General features: G+C 39.9%; 1 protein-coding gene across 3 annotated transcripts in view; it reads left to right on the top strand.

Annotated features, from left to right (window-relative positions):
* The window catches only part of TECTA (tectorin alpha), a 156,070-nt gene that overhangs the window by 66,963 nt on the left and 68,529 nt on the right, over positions 1–20,578 (top strand). Inside the window, exon 10 of one of the 3 annotated variants that reach the window (XM_038535875.1) lies at positions 19,848–19,912. In XM_038535875.1, coding sequence (XP_038391803.1) covers positions 19,848–19,912 — 65 coding nt within the window. Of the gene's footprint in view, positions 1–1,820; positions 5,820–19,847; positions 19,913–20,578 lie in introns of those variants that run through there. The other 2 variants (XM_038535877.1, XM_038535876.1) reach the window with 2 other exon arrangements.

Raw genomic sequence — 20,578 nt, 5'->3', positions numbered from 1 at the left:
CCAATTTTCCCAAACTCGGAGGTGTTAGTACATTCAGGAGTGTACTCTTTAGCTTCTTTTCCCATAATGGATGCTGGTGGTTGGATTAGGATCTTTGCATAGCAGAACCATATAGTACACAGCTGGTTCCTTTTAAAAGCCTATCGCAGTAAGGTTATTCCCTCTCTTCTTATGTTAATCATTGCTGGTGATATTTTTATCCTTTTAAAAACTACCCTTGTTCTTGACACAAGTTCTGGGAGAAGATTCGTAGTCTGTTTCATCATGCCACCATCTTTTCCACGAAGTTCTAAATAGATTTCAATAAATTATTTTCTAGAGGAATATGTCTGTTTGAATGTGAATTTCAGAATAGGAATGTAATGCTGATATTCTTTATTTGTATAGGAACTTAGTTTTTACAAAGTACTTATTCATCTATTGTTTTCTATAATTCTCTTGACTGTTTTATAAGGTAGAAAGGGCAGACTTTTTAATCCCAAGTTTACTAATAAGGAAACTGAGGTACAAAGGGATTGAGCTGAAAAGTCACACAGCTAATTATAAGATGGAGTGAAGACGCTGAAGTCAGATCTCCTGACTCCAAAGCCAGTACTGTTTTACCATATCCTGTTACTCCCTTTGATGAAAATTAGTACCGCCATCCTTACCCTCACACATCTTACCACGTCTTTAATACCTACCAGCCTCATAACATTGATTTAACTGAGCTAAAGCTATAAGTAGAGTGGGGGAATAGTCTTACATGACCATTGCATTCTGATCCTGATCAGTAGGTCTTGGGTATAGTAAAGCTGATATCAGATCTTCATCATTTTTTTCTTTCTCTGATTTGTAGAAAACTGTACCACTTCCTCAGTAAAATCAGACCTAGATTCTGCAAGGCTGGCATTGGAGACAGGATTTACCACAGGGGAAATTTCACCTTGTGGGCCCTAGTTTCACCTCTATAACTCACTTTTCTCTTTATTCCTGCCTCAATCAAGGAACTTTATTCCTCATTTGCCACTTTCCACTTTTTCACAAAAATGTATTTTTTTAACATTTATGTATTTATTTTAGAGAGAGTGGAGGCAGGGGAGAGCACAGGGAAGGGGGCAGAGGGAGACAGAGAGTCTCAAGCAGACTCCCCGCTAATCATGGAGCCCAACACAGAGTTCAGTCTCACAGCCCTGAGACCATGACCTGCGATCATGACCTGGGCCAAAATCTAGAGTCAGATGCTCAGCCGACTGAGCCACCCAGGCACCACACAAGAATGTATTCTTGACTCTTCTACAAAGTCCTTGTATGACAGCCAATGAGACGAGCCTGGAACATTTCAAACAAAGCATCAGTGAAAAGGCTGGATTAACAGCTCACATACAACTAGATTTTTTGTTGTCATTTGTAAGTTGTCTTCTCTGGTAGTCAGAAACTGGCCTCCTTTCATCTTCTCATCGGTTACCAAGCAACACATGCTTAGATATATGCTCTTCTTGATGGTGACACCCAAGAAAGCAAGTTCTTGTGATTAGACTTCTCTCTATAATCCTTGTAGTGTCTACTTTTCTAGGTTCTCCTTTCCTCCCCAAGTCTGTTCTTCTATAATGATGAATAACAGGCATGGTGACCATCTTTAGGGCAAATTCTCCTATCCACAAGGATGTGGTTTTACTGTGGCCTCAGAAGGGCAACTGTAGCAAATCACAGATTACACAAATAGTTCACCAGGTAGATGGATAGATGGAGATGATATTAGAACAGGGTTGTAGCAGTCTAGTTTTCTTGTAGTTCATGTGCTAGTGGCTTAAGCTGACACTGTTTTCTTATCTTTCTAGGTATCATGAACTGATTACAAAATATGGGAAGTTGGAGCCTTTGGCAGAAGTGGACCTCAGACCCCAGAGCAGTGCGAAAGTAGAAGTCCACTTTAACGACCAGGTGGAAGAAATGAGCATTCGTCTGGACCAAACAGTTGCAGAACTAAAGAAACAATTAAAAACTCTAGTGCAGTTACCCACAAGCAACATGCTTCTCTACTATTTTGACCATGAAGCACCCTTTGGCCCAGAGGAAATGAAGTACAGCTCTCGGGCACTGCATTCTTTTGGCATTAGGGATGGAGATAAAATTTATGTGGAATCCAAAACAAAATAACCTCTACCAGCCTTGTAAAAACACATACATAAGGACTTCTTGCAGGGCATTTGTTTTCAACGTGGTTTTCTTTAGGAGGGAGAAGGTGGTTTTTGTTTTGTTTTGTTTTGTTTAGGTTTTGGGGGGTTTTGTATATTTTTCCCCCTAGGATGGGTAGGGGGCTGTTTTTGGCATTTTCTACCACAGAGTTCTTCAGCTCAGCCAGCAGAATTGGCCACATCTCCAGTCCACGTGCCCTCCCTCATGAAAGATGACCAAGAAATCACCAATTTCATACTGTGTTCACTGGGATGTGTCTACCGCTTGGTTATCGTGACCATTTAGGTTTACTTGTGAAGAAAGCATGAACAGTGTGTCCCCCCTCAGCAGGGTAACTTGTAGGAGTTCAATCAGGAGCAGGGATCTTTATGGGAAGGGCCAGTTCTTCCATTTCCCCTCCCTCTCTCCCTCCTTTCCTGTGTTGGTTCAGTTTTTCATGTTGACTTGTGTCAGCACGTTTACCTAACAGTTTTATTCTGTCCATAAGTAACTTCTCTTTTCTCAGTGTGGGCAGTTTTTTTCATTTCTCCCTTTTGAAATAATTTAATGTTTTAAGCATTTTTCGACCTGATTCTGAACTCAGGTGTTCAGTTAGAACCTGTAACTCTGTTAGGATCTTGAAGAGGAGCGGATGGAGAGTTAGAACTCCAGGAAACCTCGCTGCTGTTCTGGCAGCCCAAGGCAGAGCAGCCTGGTCCCTTTGGAAGTCATGGTGTCCATTTCAGTGTTGTGCACACATGACGCCCACCCTTACTTCCATAATATGAAATGTGTCACATTCCACAGTTCTTTTTATTTTTGCTAATTGATGATATTTCCTCATATCTAGCTATCTCTCATCACCTTAAACCATTGGGAATAGAGGCCTGACTTTATGAAGAATCCAATAGAGATGGATAAACGTGCCGGGAGAGTTGGGAATTAGCTAACAGGCTCTCCATGGTGTGTGTGAGGGGGTCAAGAGAGAGAAAAGTCAGGCTGTCCAGGAGAGGCGTGTCGGGACTTCCCTGCCTGTGTCGTCACTTGAAGCCCTGGCTCTTGCACTTTGCATTAAAAGTGGGAAATTTTAATCAAAGAGAGTTTTGATTCCCAGTTCCTCCCTGGAATTCTGTGATGTCGTAATTGGGCGGTTCTTTTTGTTTCACATTTCAACTTAGCTGCCCTCACAGAAGAACAACGCTGCCTAATCTATGAGTAAAGTCTAAGTGTCAAAACTTCAGAATTGCCTCCAAGTCATACTTTCTGCAGACGCATATTTAAAGCACTAGTTCCCCCACCTGCCCTGGAATCTTTACGTTTGTTCTTTTTAGTCCTTTGTTAATCAGGGTGACCCCTTTGTTTGGTAGACGTTTCTCTTGGTCCACCGTGTTTGCAGATGGGAGACTCGGGGAAGACGGCATCACTAAGGGCAGATGATATGCACATGAAGTATTTTCAGAGAATGTAATCGTTATCGGATTACATTTGGCCTTTTGACCTTTGTTATGTGATTCCACCGCTCCTACAAAAGTCTTTAATTTCTTATGAAATTTTTAGATGACTCATAAATTCTTCACATCTGCAGAGTTGTGATTATTATCGCTACTTTTTAAAATTTCTCCTATGCCATAACAGCAGATATTTATTCTCTTAATGCACTTCAGGTTCAGTATCTATAAAGCCTTTGACCCAGGCCTCCTGAGTCAAGTCAACATTCACCGTAACATTAAAGGTAGAAACCAAAGGGTTTGAGAAAGATGAATGAAGCCCATTCTCCTTCTGTCGCAGACTTTATCTTTCAAAATCACAAGAATGAGCAATGGTGATCCAGTCTGGGTATAGACAAGAATAATTATTTTGCAATCACATTCTCCTGACAGATTTTTGGAAGTGGGAAAAAAAAAAGTGTGGCAACAGTGTCATGAAGATAAAAACCGTGGGTGCTTTGTGTATGTGTGCATGAGTGCAGACGAGTTTGAGAGAGAAACAGTGTAATTGAGCCCGCCGCTTTTGTCAGCCTGGGAAACAGATGCACTCTTATTTTTCGAGGTTGTATGACCCCTGACTGTCCCACAGCAGAAGGCAGAGCAAACACTTACGTTGTGCTTTAATCATAAGTGGAATGGTCACAATAAGATATTTTATATATGACAAAGTTTTATGAAATGCTTTTTTTACTATTAGAGACCTTCTGTTCGACAGAACACAGTGTCCATCAACTGCAGGCATAATTCCTCTATTATACAGTTGCATGTCAGGGGAACTTCTCATCTAATTCAGTGGATGTGGGTATTTTTAGGGCATTGTAATTGATGGTTTTAATAATTGCCGAACAATTTTTGATTGAGACAAAGTCTAATGCAATTACCGGTCTTTTAGAGCTACAGAACAGAAGTAAAAGAGAAAAGCTATTTGAGCATGCGTACTTGTAGATTTATTTGGGCGGCTGGGTAAAGATGCTGCTTTTGAAATAAAATTGGTGCTGTGTAGACACTTGTAACCCAAATTATTTTTATAACAGGCCAAAAAGAAGGAGACAGACCATGGACCTTTTGAGTCTAAAAGTTATGCCTAATCGGTGGCAGCAGCAGCTTCTCTATATTTTAATATAGACTTTATTCACATGCAGCAAGAGCCTATTACCGGCATTTATGAGGCAAAATGCTGTCGGAGCCAGTATTACGGATATGTTGCTGCAGGCACAGTGTATAGAACATATCTTTTCTAAAATAGAAATTCTTTCAGTTGAGAAAAAAAGGAAAGGAGTAATAGAAGAAAGCCAGTTCAAAACCAAGGGATCCTCCGTTCCCGCATGTGGCTACTGAAGCCACGACAGAAATCAATTTTTGAAGTTGAATTGTTGAAATAGCTCAGATTGCTTTACAGGAGAAAAAAAAAAAGTTCAGAGTCCTGTGTCTTCTTTTGTTGTTGTTATTATTAAGTTTCTCTTGTTTCTGCAACCTATTGCCACCATGACCATGAATACATAAGAAAGCAGTGGATATTCTACACCTTGTTTCTCTAAGACCTTTTGGTGAAAATAAGCCCAAAACAGGAGCTACGTGTAAGAGAGCCACATGTTATGATGATCTGTTTTAAATTTTGTTCGCTTAGAGAAATGCGAGTTCAGTTCTCGCCCAACCTTTCATCTATGTTGCTAAGAGCAGCAGTGTCCCGACCACAGAGCACTGACCCCCATTCTAGGCACACCGGTGATGGCTCTTACTAGTGCATGCGTGAGCGTGACTTGCTCCATGGCGAATGCTAGGCTCTAGGGCATACAAAACAGGAATACAAAATAATAGATTGTTCTAAGCAATGTCATTTCTGTTTATGAATTTGATTTTTCCCTTCATTTCATGTTAGATTGAAAACGCAAACAAACTGCTTTCAAGTACACCCAGAAGCTATCTGTGTTACCAGATGTGTTGTGAACACTCTATTTTTCATAGGTGCTTCCTTAATATATGTCCATTGTAGTGATGGAGAGGGACTGGGATCTCTCAGGCTCTTTACTTGCCAGTTGTCTCCTGCAGCTAATGGAAATATATATTTTATTTTAGAATATAATTTAAACATGAAGGTCTATTCTTTGCACTTTTTATTAAGACATATATATATATATATAGATAATCTTTAAAAAAATTAAAAATCCAAGTCCACTTTCTCTTTGTGTTCTGATTTTTTTTCTGGAGGTCTGGGGTCAAGATCTGTGATTTATTCTTATATAGCCAAAGGTTGACATCACTGCTGTGGTTGAGTCCTCCGGGGAGTTGGCTGAAGCTGAGAAGAATTTGACCATTTCACACGAATTTCATTGGAATTTTGCCAGTTAGAAATGAAAACTGCAAAAAGATTCATAGGAAACATGTCATTGCTTTAGTGTTAGCAAATTTTTATGCTTCTAACATGTTCTTCATACTCCCTTTTTATCCTCTTAAGGATAAAGACCTCCCTTTGAGGTACTTGGCATCCTCTTTTTTGAGTAAGGATGAAAACCTCAATTTGATGTACTAAAAATTTACATTTTTTTCAAGTGACACTTTTTTGCCTTTTGAAAATAATTTTCTGTAAGAATTGGAGTTTGGGACACTTGAATCCTACCCACTTATCAATAATTTATTGGTAAGATGCAATGAGTTAACCTTATATCAAGAATGAAGTTCCAAGAACTGTACTTTATTTCTGTAATTAGAAGACCGAATCTATTAACTTCTCTCTCAGTGTTCCAGAAGGATGTATCATGATCTGTTTAAATATTTCTTCCCCTTACTCAAATTTCAGGGTATACTTTTAAATTCTATGCCAAATGCTGTTTAGTTAGTATTTATTATGACCTTCTCTGAGTATATTTGCAAGGTAGACCTATGTCAAGACATCCAGTATCCATTGGGCTGGAAGATACTATGATTCCCACTGGTTACTAGAATGCATGTAAATGAAGAAGGTTACCTTTCAAGAAATGAAGTCACATGTTTCTTTCCAACTCTCCTCTGGGAAGGAAGTTATCTTCAACTTAGAAATTCAGAGCTTAAATTTAATCATATAACTTTTAAAACTCATATAGGTCATTTCATCTACTTATAACTTTTTTTTAAAGATTTTTAAATTTATTCATCAGAGAGAGAAGCGGGCTCTTTGCCAAGCAGGGAACCCAAACAAGGCGGGACCCGATCCCAGGACCCTGAGATCATGATCTGAGCTGAAGGCAGATGCTTAACCTTTTGAGCCACCCAGGTGTCCCCATCTACTTTTAACTTTTTAATGTCACCAGGGTTTAGGAATGGAGTTAATCCATGGGAAAAAAATAGCATATCATACTGTAACTCCTTTAGATAATAATTGTTTATTCCTTCAAAAATTTTAGACTAACATTGGAAATCTTGAGCTTTATTTTAACAAACATTAAAATATTGAAATATGTATATTTGCATGCATATATGTATATCTGAATATACTACACATGAGAGGTTCTTGTGCTGGCTTCCCACCTTACTCTGAACTAAAGAGAACTTCACAACTGGGTTTTTTTTTACTAATACAGTTTAGCATTATTCTGCTGAGTCAGTGGCATTTTTACAACTCTATTTCAAAACACTGAAATGCTGACCTAAATAATAATTGATCCCGACAGATCAACCTGAAGAAATCAGGTTTGTTTGTTTGTTTGTTTGAAGATTTTATTTTAATTTATTTGACACCACAAGCAGGGGGAGCAGGCTCCCTGCTGAGCAGGGAACCTGATGTGGGGCTCTATCCCAGGACCCTGGAATCATGACCTGAGCTGAAGGCAGATGCCCAACCGGCTGAGCCACCAGGCACCCCAGGAAATCAGTTCTTAAAATAAGAATTTCTAATAACTGTTTAATGTTTTGTCTTACCACTTTTCTTCAAGGCAGTTTCAGCACCGGAATAGTTTGCTTGCACTCTATTTGAAGGCACGCATATTAAAGGGGGAGCAACAAACTCATAACCCAGGGGGAAGGAGAGCCGTAAGTGGATAGAGGTGCTGGTTGTATGACTCATTGCCAGGGGTCCGAGCTTACAATGTTTATTTCTCACGTTTCTTCTAAACACTAGTAATGAGCATTTATTTTCAACCAGGACCCATTCTAAATGCTCTACCTTATATTAAACCCATTTGGTCTTCATGACATCCCTATGAGGTTAGCACTTGCTATCCCCATCTTCTTCCTAGTGAAGAGACTGAGATACAGAGAGGTTAAGTAACTTGCCCAAAGTCACACAGTTGGTTAACAGAGCCAGGATTCAAACCCAAGGAATTTGGCTGTGGAGTCCATGCATTTACAACAGCTAGTATGTAATACTTGCTGCTAAAATTCTCCATAACCCTCCACACATGCTCACACACATACCCGTTTATTGTCAGTCTTTATGTTTCATTAAAACGAGATGTTCCTCTATCCATTTGCTAAATTGATTTGCTCTATAACAAAATCACTGATGTGGCTGATGGCTCTAAATCCAAATTGGAATTTATCCTCATGCCATTCCCAGGATTGTGAGATTATAGTTGATATGTACCCGTTGTCCTCACTGCTCCTCTGAAGTGCCACCTGGACACTTGTGATGGGTGCTTTTGATAAAAATACATGAGCCAATAATATGATGCAAGAAAACTGAGAATTTGGTTTTTAACCTGAGGACATTCCACAGTCTTAAAACTTTGTTTCAGTAAAACAGTCAAAAGGTGAGAGGTCACTCAGTTTGGACTCAGACTTCTATCAAAGAGGCAACAGTGTTTAAGTGGATTTAAAATGGGTGTTTATAGAGGGAAAACGGTTTTATAACTGACTGCAACCTGTTGCAAGGGTTTTGTTATGAGAAGGCAGGAGGCTGTCACTGCTCATTGTTCCTCCTTAAAATGTAAGTGAGAACCTTGTGAGTAATATAAATATTGCAGACAAAATAGAGAAGACAGGCTATCTATTATGGTCTGCAAGATCTAGATCTGCCAAAAAATTACAATGCAATTTCAGTTTGTCAAGTCTCACACAGACTCTCCATCCCTGAATGCTTCGTAGTCACTGTAAGTAATACAATTAAGGTGTTAAGTAAGTGGGAATAAGAAGAGGCAGACAACAAAAAATACAGACTTAAGAGGAAAAAAATGTTTACCGAAATATCTGATATAGTTGAGGGCAGATGTAAGCTTTACTCCGCTATTAAAGAGGGGAGACAGGATGTTATGAATTGCTTTGGTTGTGTTAAAATTTCATTTGGCTTGAATTTCAATTTGTTTGCAAAAAGAAGTCTCTTTAAAAACCATTTAATTTCTGCACAGAAAACATTCACATGGTTCAAAAATCAAACAACGTAAAGATGTTATACATTGCAAAACCCTACCCTAAGTCCCTGTACTTCATCTTTTATTAGTTTCTTATGTGTCTTTCCAGAGTATACACAAATAATAGCAAATAATATATATTGTTCCCCTTCTATACAGCAAAGTTAGCTTATTATACGCTAACATGCACCTTGCTTTTTTTCATGTAAAATATGTCTTGGAGATCTCTCTATAGCAGTACATAGGGAATCACATTGTCCTTTGTTTGCAGTACAATATATAATATTCCATTTATAGACATAATTTATAATTTTGCTTGAACCTTACTGATAGACATTCGAGTTTTTCCTCTCCCTCCATTTCTCTCTCTCCCTCCATCCCAATCCCCCTCTCTTTTATTTACTATTTTCAATTTGCTGCAGTAAACAGCATATGTTCTTTTACATATTTGAAATGAGTCTGTAGAATACATTTTTCAAAGTGGGATCGCTGGATCAAAAGGTCAAAGTGTTTGTAATTTTGGTAGATATTGCCAAATTGTTCTGCGTGACAGATACATCAAAAGAACATTTTCTCCTGACTTTATTATTTGTCACATCCCTGCAAAGTTAAAGACTTTACTGGTCTTGTTCTTGATATGTGATTCCTGGTTTGTGCAGCTAAGATAGGGTTCATCCCAATTAGGCATGCAAAGCTAGGCACTTAAATTCAACACATTACAGATTTTCATGAGCCATGCATATCGTTTATCTTCTGAGCCATCTTTCCTCTGGAATCTAATTTTTAATCATTGGTGAGATTTCACCTCTGCAGGAGAAGGTATATGTATTATTTATCCTTAACAATGTATGAGCATTTGTTTCAGCTGAATGCTCTTGAAAAGTGATGGATTAATAGCCCTGAAACCCTCTGCTTATTGTCTATGGGAAGCTTTGATCAGAGCTGCTTCTTACAGATCAGTGAAATTCTTCTAGAAGAACTATTTGGTACTATGTGGTGTATAGGGAATATAATGTGTCTGCCCGCCATCCTCTTTCAAGCTTTATTGCTAATGTGCTGGCAAGAATGTTAGAATAATGCCAATTATAAACCTTTTTGGTTATAGGGGTCTCCTTAGAATTAACCACTCAAACTCCCTGGCTAGATACAGATACTAAAGTTGCTTTCAGAAACATCTTTAAGTGCTTATTTAAATTTCAGAGATGAATGTCTTTTATTAGATCTTAGATCTAGAAAATCTCGCTGATTAGTTCATAAACATTAGTGGCATTCAGTGTGGTTTACAAAGAGCCAATGCCACTTCTCTCATAATTAAGCCGCATTTATTAGCTTAGTCCAAGCTCAGTGTCTAGAACGAGTAAGGCCAGCACAGAAAGAAATATTACTTAAAGGCAAATAATATTAATTCTTTAAAATACAGGTTCCAGATAATTGTGCTACAATCTGAACTCCTGATATTTTCAGCTTGCAGTTAAGTGATTATTACCATGATACTAATATAGATGAAAAAAATTAGAAATAATTTCTAAGTCAGGTTTTTTTCTTAACTTGCTTTTAAGAAACAAAACTACTGGGGATACCTGGGTGACTCAGCAGTTGAGTGCCTGCCTTCAGCCCAGGGTGTGATCCTGGAGTCCCAGGATCGAGTCCCACACCAGGCTCCCTGCATGGAGCCCGCTTCTCCCTCTGTCTATGTCTCTGCCTCTCTCTGTGTGTCTCTCATGAATAAATAAATATTAAAAAAAATAAAACTACTGAATGACATGTATCAAAAAGACAAGAAATAAGTGTTGGTGAGGATGTGAAGAAGAGGGAACCCTTGTGCACTGGTGCAGTGTTGGTGGGAACGTCAACTGATGCAGCCACCGTGGAAAATATTGTGGAGGTTCCTCAGAAAACTAAAAAGTACCATAGGATCCAGTAATTCCACTTCTGGGTATTTACACAAAGAGAAAAAAAAAACGCTAATTTGAAAAGATATGTGTTTATTGCAGCATTATTTACAATAGCCAAGATATGGGAGCTAATTAAATGCCCATTGCTAGATGAATGGATAAAGAAGATGTGGTATCTATACACCATGGAATATTATTCAACCACAAAAAAGGGAAAGCTTGCCATTCATGACAGCGTGGATGGACTTAGAGGGTGTTATGCTAAGTGAAATAAGACAGACAAATACATATGATTTCACTTGTATATGGAATCTAAAGAAACAAACGAGCAACAACAACAGAGAAAAATCAACTCAGTTGATTTCTCAATTGTTCAACTGATTTCAGTTAAGCACCTGCCTTGGGCAGCCCGGTGGCTCAGTGGTTTAGCACCGCCTTCAGTCCAGGGCCTGATCCTGGAGACCTGGGATCAAGTCCCATGTCGGGCTCCCTGCATGGAGCCTGCTTCTCCCTCTGCCTGTGTCTCTGCCTCTCTCTGTCTCTCTCTCTCTCTCTCTGTGTCTCTCATGAATAAATAAATAAATAAAATCTTACCAAAAAAAAGCGCCTGCCTTCAGGTCATGTTCTCAGGGTCCTGGGATCGAGTCCTACATCAGGCTTTCTGCTCCATGAGGAGTCTGCTTCTCCCTCTCCTTATGCACCTCTCTCTCTCTGTGTCTCTCTGTCTCAAATAAATAAGATCTCTAAAATAAAATAAATAGAGAACAAACTGGTGGTTGCCAAAGGGGAGAGGAGTAGATGAAAAATAGGCAAAGGTGATGTACATACATTCAACTATAAAATAAGTCACAGAGATTGAAAGTACAACATAGGGAATATAGTCAAGCATGTTGTCATACTCTCAACGTGGTGAGCATTTAACATTTACATACATAATGTATGTAATAGTTAAATTACAATGTTGTACACCTGAAACTAATTTAATATTATATGTTAACTATATTTCAATTAAATTTAAAATCTTTCTAAGAAAAAACGATAATCCAACAGACTATATACACATTTAGACTATATACACTTTCATTTTATGAAAGTTAATCTAGATGTGTAAGACTCAGGACTCCACAGCAGAAAGAGAAACAAACATCTCGATGTGATGCTCTTCAGACTAATTTCATTCTAAATGTCTTTACTGTTTAGGAGAAATCTTCAGGAGCATAACTGATTCTATATCACCCCATCTGTTTCAAGGATTCTGCTGTGGATAACTACCTTTTTTCAGGGAGAATGTAAGTATAGCCTTAGATGTAATCATCTTATTGAACTAGGTCAAGGAGGTCGAACATCATTGAATCACTGGTTAAGTGGTAGAAACAACTCCACTACAGAAATATCTGGAACCTCCATGGCAGATTACAACAAAGCAAAACATTCCATTGTAGAGGGCTTGTAAATTTATTTAAGACACTAGTGTCCCAGATTCAGTTCTCTGGGAAGCAGACACTAAGGTAGAGTTAGAAGTGCAAAAGGCTTATTGAGGAATAACCCCTGTGAAGGTGATGGAAGAGGGACATTTGAGTGGCTCAGTTGATTGAGCATCTGCCTTCAGCTCAGATCATGATGCCAGGGTCCTGGGATTGAATCCCATGTCAGGCTCCTTGCTCAGCAGAGCCTGCTTCTCCCCCTGCTTGTGGTGCACACTCTCTTTCTCTCTGACCAATAAATGGGTAAAATGTTTAAAAACAAATCTTATTTAAAAAAGAAAAGGAAGGAAGGGAGGGAGGGAGGGCGGAAGGGAGGAAAGAGAAAGAAGAAAGAAAGAAAAAGAAGAAAGAAAGAAGAAAGAAGAAAGAAAGAAAGAAAGAGAAAAAAAGAAAGAAGAAAGAAAAAGAAAGAAAGAAAGAGAAGGAGAAAGAAAGAAAGAAAGAAAGAAAGAAAGAAAGGAAAGAAGAACAGAAGAGAAAGAAGAAAGCGATAACCGAAAGAAAGAAAGAAAGAAAGAAAGAAAAGAAAGAAAGAAAGAAAGAAGAAAGAAAAGTGATGGAGGAGAGAAGGATTGGGCACGAGGGGCCACAGACCATGCTGTAGACCTGATCATCTGCCAGCCCAGTAAGATGGTCTGGAGCAAAGAAGAGCTCTGCCTGGGACCTTTGACTAACTTTTTTTTTTCAATCACCAGTTGGGGAAAACAACAAGAACATAACTTCAGTTTGAACAGTGATGTAAATCCTGAAGGAGCCAACAACTAGAAGCTGTCAGCTAACCACACTCCCCGTAGCAAGAAAGCATTCCTTTCTTGAAGGTGGATCTGAGTGGTGCGCCCTGGTATCTACCACAGACCGCTCCATGCAATGTATAGATCCAATTCTTCACGATGAGGGCGGGCTCCTCTCAGGCTCTGGTGGCCCTCTCTTCCTGAGCAGAAACTTAGAAGAGGGTGGTTAGGGGAATGAACAAAGCTCCTGTCACTGCAGTTGATTTCAGGGTCACAACTTGTACCCTTTGTCTCCCTCTTCCACTGTCCATCTCATCACCTTAACTGTCACCTCTGCTGTTTACCTAGTGGTTTCTTGGTTTCTCCCAAACCCTAGATCCTAAGTAGTCTAAGACCCTGGTAACCGCATGCTGCTTCAACGTGGGTTGCTGCACTTGGCCCATCACAGTCACAGTTGGGCAAGGGAGGACCCAGAGCCACCAAAATGGGTCACCTGAGCTCCACACACATTATCCCTTAATCCCACCATGTAACAGCAGCCTCACCTCCTCCTGATCATTGGGGTCAATGACTCCTAACAGGACAGTAGCTCATCTTCTTTTCTTCTAGTCTCTGAACACGGAGCCTTGGTGCCCAAGTAACATCACAGCCATAGTTTATAGTTAAGTGGGACTCTCTCTGTGTCCCCTGATGAGAGGGTGCCCTCTTGGGGACCAGGATGTCCAACTGGGGGACTTTGTGCTTCCTGCCCCTCATCTCTGATTTGACATCCTGGATCCACCTGACTTTATGACTAGGTGGGTCCAATAGGACCAGGTCATGATGGGAAGTCTGGACACATAGTCACTGGTCTCTCTCTTTTTTTTTTTTAAGATTTTATTTATTCATAGGGACACAGAGAGAGAATGAGAGGCAGAGACACAGGCAGAGGGAGAAGCAGGCTCCATGCAGCGAGCCTGATGTGGGACTCGATCCAGGGTCTCCAGGATCACTCCCTGGGCTGCAGGCGGCGCTAAACCGCTGCGCCACCGGGGCTGCCCAGTCACTGGTCTCTTGTTCAAATGTTCCATCACAGGGCCCAGTTGCATTCCAGGAGCTAGTTTTCAGGAGATGTTATTCTTACTGTAGATGGCATGACTTTGCTCTAAGACTCCAGGTGCTGACATTGTGGTTCTCTCACTAGGGTTTGCAATAAACTTCCTATTTGATCTTTTTTTCCACCACTGACACCTCCAAAAAAGGGTCTACTGAACATATGACCCAAGTTCTAAGGTTACTTGCATTTCGGCCTGGAGCTACTACAAAGCTCTTTCTGCTCTCAGCCCACAGCGAACTTGGCTGAATTCCATATCACCTGGGATGGAGGCTGGAGCAGTCTCCCTAGGTATGGAATCTGTGGCCTCCAGAACCCAAAGAAAACAACAAAAAAAAAGGAAGAATCTCTTTGTAAAGAGGTTGCAAGTTGCAGTCATTTGTCTTTTACTTTGGAGGGGAGGTCCCAGCATGTCCCTGACTACTGGATGGATTCCTAAAAATTTTACTGGGATACTAGCCCACATCTTTCAGAAATTTATCTCCCATCTTTTGGAGCACATGTGTCTTCCCAAGGCCTCTTGGCTGTAGCCTCCTCTTGCTCATCATGCCCAATCAGCCTGATGTCATCACAATAATGAATCAAGATGATGTTCTGTAGGATGCAAATGGTCCATATCACAGCCCCAGGGCAAAACTATAAATGTATATTGCTATCTGTCCTATTTGAATGTGAACTACTTCTCATTCTTGTTCCTGATTCAGATAGGAAAAAAATACATAGATTTGCCAAATGAATGGCCACATACCATGTACCCGAATCCATGTTAATCAGCTCTAGCAAAGATACTATGATAGCACAGCAACTATAAAATGGCACCACCACTTGGGGGAGCTTTCAGTAGTTACAGTCATTCTTCAGGATCCATTCTGGCCAGCTAAATGGGAATATTATAAACTCTACCACCCCTCCTCTGTAAGACTGAGCTGATGTTTACCATCCTCCTGTGGCCCCAGATGCAGTACTCATATGTCTGCTACATTAGCTGGATTTGGGGGGATCTACTTTCTTCTTTGCTATGATAGCTCTTACACAGAAGACAAAAGGCCTAATGGGCCAAATACGTCAATCCCAATTACATATTGGGACTTGGAAAATAACATCTAGGTGGATCTGTAGCCCCTGTGGACTCACTCTAAGCTGGACTTGGCCAAAACCACCTTTATCTCCTGGGTCCTAGGGGTTCCCACTCTACTGGGGTCTTTGGGTATCAATGTTAACACAAAACCCTTGTCCAACAGTCCTCAAACTACGTAGGCATTTTCCTTACCTCTTTTTATAGTCCCTAGAGTACATGGCCATAGGTCTTTGAAGGCAGGAATGGGAGAATCATTACCATACATACTTGTCATGGTGTTGCAGCATTCTTTTTTGGGGGGACCTGGTTACCTTTTTAGTCTACAGGATCCAGGTTTGAAAACTGACTCAGAACCACAACCAACCAAAGCATCAAGAATTTTGGGGGTGAGGGGACAACTGCCTTCAGTCTCTTGATCAACAATTTTTGCTCTTTTTAATTATACATAGTAAGCAATCCCCTTGTCAGTTGCTCATCTACTTTGTCCTGGGATGTCATGCTCTATTAATCATCTCCTTAACTCTCTATGGATCAGTCCCCCTTGGCTACCACTCTGATCTGCTTGGTCATTAAAAAGATTATGACCCTCTTGGCTTCAGCCAGTAAAGTAAAGTAAAGTGCTGCTACCTGGTCTCTATCATTTCAGGGTCCCATCTTCTCTACTGCTGTCAGGTAGCCAAGTTCTAAGATCACCTTTCCTGCCATCAGCCCTGGCCTACAGAGAAGAGCCACCACTGAGTTTCTTAGTGATGCTTTGGCTTCTCTCACTAGCATATTCCTGCCAGCTTTGGAGGGGGATGTGTTAGGAGAGGCTATGGGAGCAGCTTCTAAAGGGGAGTGAATCCTCTCTTGTCTTCCTTGTGCTGGGAGAAATGTTAGCTCTTAATGAAGTCAAGCGGGATGTGTCTAAGGGCTTGGAAAATTTGAGAAATCTGAGACTCAAAATCTTTGGGGTTATCTACCCAGATAATGCCATTGCACACACAAGCACATATGTACATGTACATACATAGAATAAATTCTGTATATGTAATTATATATGGATACATTAAATATACAAGCTTTTTCCAATTAGGTCATGATCTTGGCATAATAGAGCTGCCTCCATTGAGCACTTGGTGTAGTTTTTGTCAGCTTAGCCAGGCTCTCCAGAGCAAAACTCCCTATTAGAGAGGGCTTGCTTTGGGTGGAAAATGCTAGACTGTTGTCCCATCACTTGCCCAATCACTGGCTGGGTACCACCCAAAGGAAAGTGTGCCCTTGACTTCTACACCGAGGCTGAGTCTGAATGAGTTAACAGCTGGAGGGTGATGGCCAACCACAATTCTCTGTCAATTCCCACTAGCTCAAATCTGGGGATCTCTTTCACCAAAAAGGTACAGGAAACCTAGGAAGACAAAACAAAACAAAAAAACAATCATTCCACTTGTTTTAAAGGAATTTCATTTTTTGGTTTTGCTTGGGGCACCTTTCCTCCTGCCTGAAAAGCAGCATCGATCTTTGCCATCTTTCCAAAGCACACACGTCTTGGGTTACTAGCTTTACCCCCCTCAACCACCACCTTTGGTCTACATCTTGTCAAAAATCTTTGCTCACTTTGCACCTTCAACAAAAGAAGCCCTCCTGCCAACAATGGCATAAAAGATTTTTGTCATTCCCCCATCTGTGTGTGACCAATGAGCCGAAACCTGGAACACACACATTCACTAATGGGCTTCCCGGCCCAACCGGTGATAAGCCAGGCCAGTTTCTCCTTAGGCACCTGGCACTAGCTCACACCCAGATTCTCAAAGTCAGTTGGACTCATTTACACAGCCATCTTGTGTATTTGGGTATGCCCAGATGGCATTCATCCCAGTCCTGCCTCAAGAAGGATGCATTTAATAAGGGCAAAAGGGCCAAGATATGAATATCCTTGAGTGCATGAAGGAAGAAAACCGAAGCAATTATTATGCCACTAGCAGTTTTTCAAACTGGGCCAACCGTTTTGCTTCAAGACATTTAGGTTGACCATAGGAGAAAAGTCTTATTAAAGATTGGGCAAGGAGAATGCTTTTCTAGGAGGTCTTGGATTTGCATTTAATTTTATTTTAAATTGGCACCCCAAAAGTTAGATTTTCTATTATATACACATGTGCCTTTTGATGCAAATAGTCCTTCGGCATCTGTAAGTGGATCTATGTGGAGGATTCATGATAGTAGTGATAGAGGAGGCTTAATGTGCAAAACTTATTAAATTATCACAGGTTTGGGGGAAAATATTCAATAAGGTAGACTAAAAAATTTGTTCCCCAAGCACTCTTGATAATTTTAAGATAATTTGCTCAAAACAGGAATTATGGTTCTTTGTACCTGTCTGATCAGAAAAAAAATTGGAGTAATTTTTAAACGTTTTTTTTTTTTTTACTGAGTTTATGCCTTAGGCAGTTTTCCTCATTTTGCATCAAAGATAACATGTCTTTACCTTGCTCACAATGCCTTTTAAATTATTTACTTACTGCAAGTTTTCATCAGGAGAGGTCTCTCCCTCTTCTCTCTCCGAGGACCCTCACCGGGCATCACTGGAGGTTTTCAGGACACTGTTTGGTTTTTCCCTGATGAAAGAGCATACCTTGCACTGGTTACCTCCTTCTGTTTTAGGGGAAAGTGCCCTGGCCTATCATGCTGCACAGCGGCGTATCAGAGAGAAAAGTGAGGGACTGAAACCTAAAAAAGTTTGAGAAAGTTCCTTTAAATACTTCATGCATACCTGTGAAAAAACCAGAGGAGAGCCTATCTATGGCAACTGTTCAAAACCAGAGAAACAAAAAAAGACGTTAGTAGAAAACCAACTTCATTTAAATGTTAGAGGCAGCAGCTTTGTTTGGAGTTTTAATCCCATGCTGGTGGATGCTAATTCTGTAACATTATACAGTTGCCTTTTTTTTTTGGGTACAAAGGTAGAAGGGGGGTTTTCTTTTGTGTTTTTCAGTGCAAAGTGATTCTGATCAGAAAGGACCAAGGTTTCAGCTCCAAGTACCTGACATTTCCATCTGAATCTACTTTTTTTTTTTTTAAGAGGTGGAAAGAAAGGTCTAGTTTTTCAGGAAAAGAACCTCTCTACGCAATCCTGAAACTGATCTTTAGATTTTCTTTTCCTTAATCAATAGAAAAAAACTTGATTGCAACCCAACACTTATCTGACTCTAGCGCAGGACTAACTGAATTTTTGGTTTTACGAGGAGGGGATTCAGACATCCTTTCAGGAATCAGAAATAATTGGCAGCAAGTAAGGGAGAACTGACATGAATTCTTGTTTTACCTAATTTTTGCCTGGTTTACCAAGATTTGGCTTAATATTTCTGACAGTTCCTCCAGTCTCTACAGAACAGGTTAGTGACATTTTTCGTAAATACAAATATTTAAATGAATCCTCCTTACTGCTCTCTGAACTGTTTCCCTAAGGGTTCAAGTCTTCAACTTGCACGGCATCTCACTCTGCTAAACCTGCGTGTGATCTGTGCTGGTCTTACTACCATTTTCAGCAAAAGGACTAATATTTATTGTGTGCTTGAGACTTCAGTGTGTGTGCCTGACATTGAAGATTTACGATAAAACTCTCATAGGGTAAATTCACTGATTTTCCATGAAAATTTGTCTGAAGAATTGCAATAGCTTCCAACAATAAGAGGAAGGTTTTTATTTTTGAGAATTCTGTCGGGAGCAAACTCCACGGTCTCCCCATGCATTTGGTTCTCATGCAGGTATACATATAACTTGGAGCTCCTGTGTGTGTTTGCATCTCAGCTTTGTGGAGCAAGCACAGATCATCTATGCACCTAACGGAGGGTAGAGAGCTGCCAGTTCAACTGATTGTAACTAAGATGAAAACAAGTTCACTTTTGTGATCTTCCTTCTTTAATTAATTTGCTGGAGCTAATTACTCGCTGTGTCCTGGCTTCTTTTTTTACTATAACTCCAAGGAGCAATCCCTGGCATGGTTCCTTTTTATTACCAATGTGTCTATCCTTCATTTCACTATGGAAAGTCAGTGGACAGTCTTATATTACCTGTGAATCTGGTCAGTACTTCAAAATGATGGATTGGCTCTGTACTATAGAGAAGGTGATGGCAAAACTCTAAATCCTACCTGCAGAAACACATTGTGCTTTAATCGACTTTTATTTGATCCTGATTGAAAGCTGTTCTAAAAATTAGAAGAGCTAGGTCTTGCAGAGGATGAATGTGAGAGACACAACACAGGACCTGCATCTTTAGAGTCTGGTCCTATTTCTAGTGCTTAGTAGCTGCAGGATAGATGCATTTCCTTTACTCATTGCCACCCTCATTGATTCCATATAATTTCCTGACAATTTGGATGATCTTGTTATATTTCCAAACTGACTTCTCATGGGGGAGTCTAATTTGTTCCTGAAGCATTGAACTTAGGAGGACCTGCCAGCATTCGGGGAATTTCAGCCTGACGCAGAACTGTTGATGTTATGTGAATTTGTTCTATGATGGTTGTGATGTGTCTTGGGATTTGCCACCAAACACACCTGGTGTTCTATTTACTTTGGCAAGCTGGGGATTTTTTTTTCTTTTTCTTTTTAAAATTCCAGGATGAATTATTCATCATTACTTAGAATTTGGGTCTCTTTCATCTTCGCACTTGTACGGCACCAAGGTGAGTACTACAGAATTCCATAAAGCTCTTGATTATCATGTTCTTGAATTTATAAAGAGATACTTTTGTTGGAACTGTAATTGTCAGGGCAGATGTACATGTGTCTACAGATACAACAAGAAAAATGTAAATCAAATTCTGTTGTCAAGGGCAAAATACATTAACTTTGAATGATGTTCACTTGTATTCTTAATTTTTCTTATTTAACTTCTAATACAATTTGTATATGCCAGGTTGCCCCCATGTTAATGGACTAGGTCTTTTAAAATAATGCAAATAATTTTCATTAAACATATAGGGCATAGGTAATGTGTGCACCCCAGGTCTGATTATTGATTCCAATGAGGCCATTTAACTTGTGGTACAAGTTTTAAAGTGTATTTTAAAAATACATTTGAGCTCAAATCAGTAAGTCCCAATGGCATTAATGTCTTTAATTTGTGACTCAGTGGCCTTTTGCAATGGCAAAAAATCGAAAACTGCAAGTGAAATAAAGGAAATTCTTCCCCTCAATGATTCCTTTTCTGTGTAGCATTGTAGAAATGCTACCCATAGCATTTTCTGGGTAGACGAGGGTCCACATACATCTCTTTCTACTGTTTTTGTATTTTAGACAAGAAAGATGGGAAGGTCTATATAGATTTGAAACTTTTACAACTAAAATTC

Source organism: Canis lupus, chromosome 5 (genome assembly GCF_011100685.1).
Source record: "Canis lupus familiaris isolate Mischka breed German Shepherd chromosome 5, alternate assembly UU_Cfam_GSD_1.0, whole genome shotgun sequence".
Lineage (NCBI taxonomy): Eukaryota > Metazoa > Chordata > Mammalia > Carnivora > Canidae > Canis > Canis lupus.
This window is presented reverse-complemented; position numbering and strand designations above follow the sequence as displayed.